This window comes from Salvelinus sp. IW2-2015, unplaced genomic scaffold (assembly GCF_002910315.2).
Source record: "Salvelinus sp. IW2-2015 unplaced genomic scaffold, ASM291031v2 Un_scaffold2572, whole genome shotgun sequence".
NCBI classification, from domain to species: domain Eukaryota; kingdom Metazoa; phylum Chordata; class Actinopteri; order Salmoniformes; family Salmonidae; genus Salvelinus; species Salvelinus sp. IW2-2015.
This window is the reverse complement of record NW_019943882.1, coordinates 37,056-46,374: the sequence shown is the minus strand read 5'-3', so window position 1 is coordinate 46,374 and position 9,319 is coordinate 37,056. Positions and strand designations below refer to the sequence as shown.

The window sequence follows — 9,319 nt, the reverse complement described above, 5'->3', positions numbered from 1 at the left end:
CACCACCCTGCCATCTTCACCTGATGGACACAACTACAACCACCCTGCATCTCTACTGATGACTACAACTACCAAATCCACCCTGCATCTTCTACTGAGACTACAACTACCAGATCCACCCTGCTCTTCTACTGATGGACTACAACTACCAGACCACCCTGCATCTTCTAGATGACTACAACTACCAATCCACCCTGCATCTTTCTACTGATGGACACAAACTACCACACCCACCCTGCATCTTCTACTGATGACTTAACAACTACCAATCCACCCTGCATACTTCTACTGAGATGAAATTATTAATAAATAATATATAATATATAATATAATAATTTATTTTATTTCTATCAACTACAGAACAACTATACTAGACTACACCTAACCCTATCAACTACAACAACAACATACCAGACTACACTAACCCTATCAACTACAGACAAATACCAGACTACACCCTAACCCTATCAACTACAGACAAACTATACCAACTACACCCTAAACCCTAACCCTATCAGCCTACCAACAACTATACCAGACTAGTGAACGCTCGCCAATAGGCCATCCACTCAACAACACCCATAACTGGTTAATTCCTCATGACAGTAATTTAGGTTTAAATTATAACAATACATCGCAGCCCTGGTACTACTAGTCTCTGTTAACCTGCATATAAAAAACTACAACCAGACTATTATAGGTTTTGTTCGTAAAATTCACTTCGTGCGAAATGATTGCAAAATTCGTCAATACAGAGCGTGCACTCTGGAAATCAGACACTGACACTCTGTGGTGAAGGTTAAATTAGCAGCTTCTGACCTAACAAACGGCTTCAAGGGCCCAAGATAACTGGCTGAATGGCTAGCTGGCTTCTACTTCCAGACTTAAATGAGAGAACACCGCACTCTGACCATCACCTTAGCCAGAGCTTTAGGATGGTTCATTTATCCAGCAACATCATGGTGACTGTAATTGTGCGGCTGACAACAAATATGTACATTTCTTTGCCAACGTGTACGTTTCAATTCAATGTGGTAAATTAAAGAGTATTTGACTGCTGTACACTCAGAGCGTGATATGCTCGTGGTAATAGGATTAGATAGTCAGTAGTAATACCTAAGCGCCACCAACAACGATCATATACAGCTTACAGGCACTGTTACACAGCTCGCTACCTTTACATTTAACTGTCATTGTGAACAAACCACATCTGAGAATATATCTGTGATTTTGATGACACAGAATTAACATGGGACTGTATGTATTCAGAGGTATATGTGATTCATCAGGTGAGGTTGCTGATTCATCAGAATTATGGGTCTTGACTCATCAAATGTTATGGTTTATGTCTCAAGTGTGGTGGTTGATTCATCCAGAAGGTTATGGGGTTGTGATGTCATCAGAATGTTATTCCGAGGACGTGATGTCATCAGAATATTTCATGTTAATGTTGATATTCCCTATAATCAGAAAATGGCTTCTAGGAGATGTATGGATTCCTTAGCAACGTTGCCAATAAATTATATCTGTTCTACACAAGTTGCACGCCTCTGCATACACCACACGGCAGCCACACACAAGCATAACACACACACACACAAACAACACACAGGACAGTTGTAGGTCATGGTATGTGTCATCCTTTCCTTCCTGTCCCCCCTTCCGTATCCTACCTTAATCTCACAAGACACTCACCATCAGCGTCACACATCACATCATCAGAGTCTGCCCTGAGAGCAAAAGCATGGCAGATGATGTCTTAAATTTAGTTCCACAGTCACAGTGTAATAGACTGTTTCAACTCTGTTACGGGTACTGCTCCTACAATAAAAAACAAGTATGCTACAACCACAGCACTAAACCAAACTACAACACTATACCATGACTGCAAACTACAGACTACAACAAACTACTAGGTAAAATCATGAATAAATTAAGCATTAATTTCACACAGCTTTGGGTTAAAAATAGATATATTTAAGAGATTTGGACCGAACACCATTTCAGTAAGAATGGAAACAAAACACAACAACCCGAGAACACCCGTGCGACAAGATTAACAATTTACAACTGAGAACAGGACTACAAGTGATAGCAGCAACAGACTAAAACGAACTAAGAAGTGGCACCAACAGAAACTAAAACGATGATAAGCAGCAACAGAAACTAAAACGAGTGAGGAGCAGCAACAAAACTTAAAACAGAGTGATGGAGCAGCAACAGAAACTAAACAGAGTGATGGAGCAGCAACAGAAACTAAAACAGAGGATGAGCAGCAACACAAACTAAAAACAGAGCTGATGAAGCAGCCAACACGAAACTAAAACAGAGTATAAAGCCAGCAAACATGAAAACTAAAACAGAGTGATGGAGCAGCAACATAAACTAAACCAGAGTGACTGGAAGCAGCAACGAGAAACTAAAACAGAAGTATGAGCAGCAACAGAAACTAAAGACAGATATAGACCAGCAGCAACCAAAACTAAAACGAAGATGAGCAGCCAACCAGAAAGCTGAAAACAGAGTGATCGGATCAATCATGCATCACACTAAAACACACGACATTATCGCAAGCAAGTACAGAAATCCTAAACAGAGTGAAGTAGCAGCCAACAGAAACTAAAACCAGAGTGATGGAGTCCCAGCAAACAAAACAAAACAGAGTGATAGCCAGCAACATAAACGAAATCAGAATGGATGACAGCAAAACAGAAACTAAAACAAAAGATGAGCTAGCAACAGAAACTAAAAACAGACTTATGAACCAGCAAACAGAAACTAAAACAGATGATGAGCAGCAACCAGAAACTAAAACCAGAGGATGAGCAGCAACAAAACTAAAACCAGAGTGATTGGAGCAGCAACAGAAACTAAAACAGAGAGATGGAGCAGCCAAACAAAACTTAAAACAGATGATGAGCAGCAAACCAGAAACCTTAAAACAGAGGATGGAAAGTAGCAACCCAAAACTAAAACACAGTGATGTACTTCACAAGGAGCAACAGAAAACTAAAACAGAGTTGAGCAGCAACATAACTAAAACTGAGTGATAGCATGGGCAGCAACAAGAAACTAGAAAACAGATGGATGGTGAGCAAGCAACAAAACTAAAACAGAGATGTGTAGCACAACAGAAACTAAAACGAGTAATTAACGTGTTCGCAGCAACAGAAAACTAAAGACAAGTGATGGAGCAGCAACAGAAACAAAACAGAGTGAGATGAAGCAGCAACAGAAACTAAACCAGAGTGAGGAGCAGCAACAGAATCTAAAACTGAATATTGTAGCCAACAACAAGATATACACTAAACCTGAGTGAGGTTGCCACTTTGTTAAAGCAACCAGAAAACCGAAGAACTGAGTGATGGAGCCAGCAACCAAAAAAGAAACCGACAGTGCTTTACAAAAACCAACAAACGGTGATGAGTAGCAGATTTACACAGGATGTTAATATGATTGTGTTTTGTGTGTAGGAGGGAAAGTATCGCCAGGCGTTGTCCAGATAAAACGAGCGAATGCAACCAGGATGAACTAAACCCCAGAAGAGATGGTCCTGGTGGAGCCAGGATGAGCGAACAGAAACTAAAACCAGAAGGATGAGCCCAGCCCAACAGAAACCTAAAACAGAGGGAAGAGAAATGATCGAGTAGTTAACACCGAGGGGATAGGAGCAAAAGCTTCAGCCTCGAGAGATATTGGCTATGTGTCACCTCAACTCGACCATGTGCTTCTCAGCTACAGAACCAAGCTCACTTTTCAACAAACTGTACAATACACTCACTCAAACGAGCACACACCGACTGATCTATCAATTATCTTGACAGAGTTAAAGGCTTTTTATGCTAATCCTACTAAGCTCCTATTGAATTACAGAGTTAAGGCTTTGTTGCTAATCCTGGTCCTAGAGAAATTACAGATTTAGAAGGCCTTTAGCTGCTAATCCTGGTCATAGAGAAAATTAGCAGAGAAGTTCAAGAGGCTATATTAGTGCATAAATCTGCGTAAGAGCTCACGACTTGCAACCACAATTTACCAGATTTAAAGCTTTTTCAGTGACTAACGTCCCTGGTCCTAGAAATTACAGAGAGTTATGAAGGCGCTTTTATGAGTCCTTGCCGAATACGCCCGTTCCTAAACGTAATTACAGAGACTAAAAGGGTCCTTTAAGTGCTAATCCTCTCCTAGAGGATGATTTAGCAGATTAAAGGCTTAGTGCTAATCCTGCGTCCTAGAGAATTACAGAGTGAAAGGGCTCTTAGTCGTCACAATCCTCGGTTCATAGAGAATGACAGAGAATTAAAAGGCTTAGTGCCTGAATCCTGTGTCCTAGAAGGAATTACAGAGTCTAAAGGCTTTAGTAGCTTAATCCATGGTCATAAGCAGTATTACAGAGTTAAAGCTTTGAGTGCTAAGTGCCTGTCCTATAATGAACTCATACAGAGAGTTGTAAAAGCGTTAAGTGCGGTCAAGCCTGCGGTTCTACGAGAATTACAGAGCTAAAGGCTTTAGTGCTAATTCCTAGTCTCCTCATTGAGATTACAGAGTTAAAGGCTTTAGTGCTAATCCTGGTCCATATTGGATTACAGAGTTAAAGGCTTTAGTGTTTAATTCCTGGTCATAGAGGAATTATAGAGCTAAAGGCTTATAGTGTTTAACCCTGGTCATAGAGAATTACAGAGTTTGTAAGAGGCTTTAGTGTTAAATCCTGGGCTCAGTAGAGAATCTATAAGACTAAAGGCTTTAGTGTTAACCCTCCACTAGCCCTGGTGCGTGGGCAGAGCTACATGCTTTAATGTATCTAGTCCTGGTATTGGAGTATGCTACGAGCGAAGCCGACAGGCTTTAGTTTCCAGAGATTCCTGCTGGACCCTGGAGAGCTACATGACGCTACAGCTTTTAGTTCAGCCTGCGTCTGGTATGAGCAAAGCTACAGGCATTTAGTTCAGTCGCTGGGTCCTGGAGAGCTACAAGCACAGGCTTTTAGTTCTATAGGTCCTAGAGAGCAGAGCTACAGGTTTTTAGTTCCAGTGCTTGGTCCTGGAAAGAGCTACAGGCGTTTTAGTTTTCTGGCTCCTGCGAAGCTACAGAGCTACAAAAGCAGAAACAGTAATTTCTAGTTCTGGAACCTAGTCCTGGATAGCTCTTTCCAAGTTATTTCAAACAAAAAAATCAAATGTGATGTTGATGAAATCATTGTGGAAAACGATTTGAATTTAAAAAAGTCATGAACGTAAGGACATTTAATATTTTTTCTCACCTAAATCAATGACATGGTGAAAACCATGTATCAGGTTGTGATTCAATTGAATTCACATTTGTTACAAGCCAAACGAAGTAAATCAAAGCTATGGATGATTGAACTGATGGTCTGTGCGCCAGTGAGATTACACGTGTATTTCTAAGAACCCAGCTCTATAACTACACTAGACTTTAGTGGGAGAGTTACAGGTTGCTATCTCCAAGGTGGATCTGGTAGTTGTAGTCCATCAGTAGAAGATGCAGGGTGGGTGTGGTAGTTGTAGTCCATCAGTAGAAGATGCAGGGTGGATCTGGTAGTAGTAGTCCATCAGTAGAAGATGCAGGGTGGGTGTGGGTCTGATGAGAAACCTGTAGTACTCCTCGAGTATCCCCAACAGTACACATTTTATTGTATCCCTGGACAAGCACACCTGATTCAGTACTGGAGGACAAGTTGGGAAACACAGCTGTAGGACACAGAAACATAAAGACTTAGCCAGGTTCTCTTTTTCATATTTTAATGTCACCTCTACTTAACCAGGAAGTCCCTTGAGGAAAGTATTTTTGGAGGGAGAGTGCAAGCAGACAGCACCATACAGTGTTCACAAAGTTATGCATGAAAAACAGTCCAGAGACACAACATACACTACCAAGTGCCTATTTATTGCCTTACCTCCTCACGCCATTTGCACACACTGTATATAGACTTTCCTTTTTTTATTTTGTGTTATTGACTGTACACTTGTTTATTCCATGTGTAACTCTGTGTTGTTGTTTGTGTCGCACTGCTTTGCTTTATCTTGGCCAGGTCGCAGTTGTAAATGAGAACTTGTTCTCAACTAGCTTACCTGGTTAAATAAAGGTAAAATAAAATAAATTAAAAGCCCAGATGAGTACTCATAACCCAAATAAGTACTCATAATCCAAATAAATTCTCATAACCTACATAAGTACTCATAACCCAATTAAGTACTCATAACCGAAGTAAGCACTCAAAATCCATAATAAGTACTCATAACCCAATTAGGCACTCAAAATCCATAATAGGTACTCATAACCCAATTAAGTACTCATAACCCAATTAAGTACTCATAACCCAATTAAGTACTCATAACCCAATTAAGTACTCATAATCCAAATCAGTACCAGTGTGTGTTAGTCCTTGGTGACCCATCGTAGTTCACTCTTGACGTTCTGCAGCTCTGATAGGTTGACTGCTGGACCAGGAAGCTTCATGGATCCTGGCAATGGCTTCTTCTCCTCTGGCGACAGGGCTGTGGCTTCCTGCAGAGGGTCTGGGGGAGGAGCCTGTACAAAAAGAGTTTCCTATTGTGTATTTACAGTTGAAGTCGGAAGTTTACATACACCTTAGCAAAATACATTTAAACTTAGTTTTTCACAATTTCTGACATTTAATCCTAGTAAAAATTCCCTGTTTTACGTCAGTTAGGATCACCAATTTATTTTAATTAAGAATGTGAAATGTCAGAATAATAGTAGAGAGAATTATTTCTTTCAGCTTTTATTTCTTTCATCACATTCCCAAAGTAGATGTCCTAACCGACTTGCCAAAACAATAGTTTGTTAAAAAGAAATGTGTGGAGTGGTTGAAAAACTAGTTTTAATGACTCCAACCTAAGTGTATGTAAACTTCCGACTTCAACTGTAGGTCCTCAAGCAATATTAGTGTGTGTGTGTCTGACCTCCTCTGTGTCTACAGTCTCCTCTCTCCTCTTGACAGGATGTCCCGCCCCTGGACGCAGCGCTCCCGTCGGAATATTCAGATGTACCTGATGGACAGGAGCAACAACCAATCAGACACAGTCAACCCTCAAGAGGCCACATGTACAGCGTTCCAATTGCCTGTCCTTTCTCCTGAAATGCATTCGTTCACTCCTCAGCATTCGTTCACTCCTCAGTATTCGTTCACTCCTCAGCATTCGTTCATTCCTCAGCATTCGTTCACTCCTCAGCACACATTTAAGAGCATTGGATTGGTGTAAACCTGCTCTAGACTCTTTGCAAGTTATTTACTTATAGATCCCTGAGTATTGTGTGTGTATTGACTGATGTGTGTGTGAACCTGGTGTCTGTCTTGCCACAAAACCATCTGCTTTGGTTACAGACACTACTTCCTGGTTTGGTCCTGTTCTATTAAGAGTATGGAAATGAAACACACACACACACACACACACAAACACAGGGTGTGCTTAACATATTATGAATGTCTATATTGTCTCATCTTATCTATCAACGTAGACAGGGCTCTAACTCTCCTAGCTCCACAATGAGATAGGGTGCAGGCCAGGCACCAGGCTGTTTGCCAGCCTGCCAGCTTAGTGGAGTCTGCCACTAGCACAGTCAGCTCAGCTATCCCCATTGAGACTGTGTCTGTGCCTCAATCTTTATTACTTGCCCTTTACACGTCACTCCCTTTGGTTCCTTCCCCAGGCGTCATTGTTTCTGTTCCATGTCTGTACGTTGTACGTGTTTCTTAATTTGTGTTTATTTATTAAAACACTCGCTCCCTGAACTTGGTTCCCGACTCTCAGCGCACATCGTTACATACATGGACAAGTTCTGGTTTAGATCTTATATCAGTTTGTCTCTGTGGAGCGTTTGTCCGCATCTTCTTAACCTTGCAAAAATCTTAAACTTTTTTGTCAAAAAATGATGCAGAAAAGATAATCCATGCTATTATCACTTCTAGATTAGACCACTGCAATGGACTACTCTCTGGCTACCCGGATACAGCACTAAATCAACTTCAGTTAGTGCTAAATATGGCTGCTAGAATCTTGACTAGAACCCCAAAAATGTATGATATTGCTCCAGTGCTAGCCTCTCTACACTGACTTCCTGTTAAGGCTAGGGCTGATTTCAAGGTTATACTGCTAACCTACAAAGCATTACATGGACTTTCTCCAACGTATCTCTCTGATTTGGTCCTGTTGTACATACTGTACCTACACGTATGTTATGGTCACAAGACGCAGGCCTCCTTATTGTCCCTAGAATTTGTAAGCAAACAGCTGGAGGCAGGGCTTTCTCAAATTTAGCTACATTTGTATAGAATCGTCTGCCTATCCATGTGAGAGACTCAGAATCGGTCTCAACCTTTAAGTCTTTATTGAAGACTCATCTCTTCAGTAGGTCCTATGATTGAGTGTAGTCTGTCCCAAGGGTGTGAAGGTGAAAGGTAAGGCACTGGAGCGAGGAACTGCCCTTGCTGTCTCTGCCTGGTTGGCTCCCCTCTCTCCAATGGGAATCTCTGGTCTAACCCTGCACTACCTCTGTTCCTGGACAGCTACAAAGCTACAGGCTTTAGTTTAAATCCTGCATGAGACTGGGTCCTGGAGAGCTACAGAGCTACAGGTTTTAGTTCTAGTGCTGGTACTGGAGAGCTACAGGTTTTAGTTCTAGTGCTGGTCCTGGAGAGCTACAGGTTTTAGTTCTAGTGCTGGTATTGAAGAGGTGCAGGTTAGTTCTAGTGTGTGGTCTGCGAGAGCTACAGGTTTTTTACTAGTGCTGGTCCTGGAGCTGCAGGTTTAGTTTTCTAGGCTTGGTCGGAGAGCTACAGGTTTAGTTCTGTGCTGGTTGAAGCTGCAGGTTTTTAGTTTAGTGCTGGTCCTGAAAGAGAGCTTTACAGGTTTTAGTTCTAGTGCTGCTGGTCTGGAGAGCTACAGGTTTTTTTTCTTTCTTTTTAATTTTTTTTTTACATACTGAGACAAGGATATCCCTACGGCAAACCACCCCCCCCTGCGCCTCCGAAACCTCCTAACCCGGACGACGCTATGCAATTGTGCGTCGCCACGGAACTCCCGGTTTGGCCGGCTGAGCAGAGCCTGGGCGCGAACCCAGCCAGCTGGGCGGACGCAGAGTCTCTGGTGGCGCAGCTAGCACTGCGATGCAGTGCCCTAGACCACTGCGCCACCGCGCACCGGGCTGTTAAAGGCTTATGGCTAATCTGGTCATAGAGAATTACAGAGATCAGGTTTTAGTGCTATCCTGGTCTATGATTACAGAGTTAAAGGCTTTAGTGCTATCCTGGTCCTATTGAATTACAGAGTTAAAGGCTTTT

General features: G+C 41.8%; 1 protein-coding gene across 1 annotated transcript; it reads right to left on the bottom strand.

The window, feature by feature from the left end:
• Positions 1 to 5,468: 5,468 nt before the first annotated feature.
• smpx (small muscle protein X-linked) lies at positions 5,469 to 7,052 on the bottom strand (the record flags this gene model as incomplete). Its single annotated transcript, XM_024141499.2, has 3 exons — positions 5,469 to 5,705; positions 6,385 to 6,546; positions 6,942 to 7,052. Coding segments are annotated over 2 exons (264 nt in total), but the record flags the coding sequence as incomplete, so codon positions are not given.
• Positions 7,053 to 9,319: the final 2,267 nt, after the last annotated feature.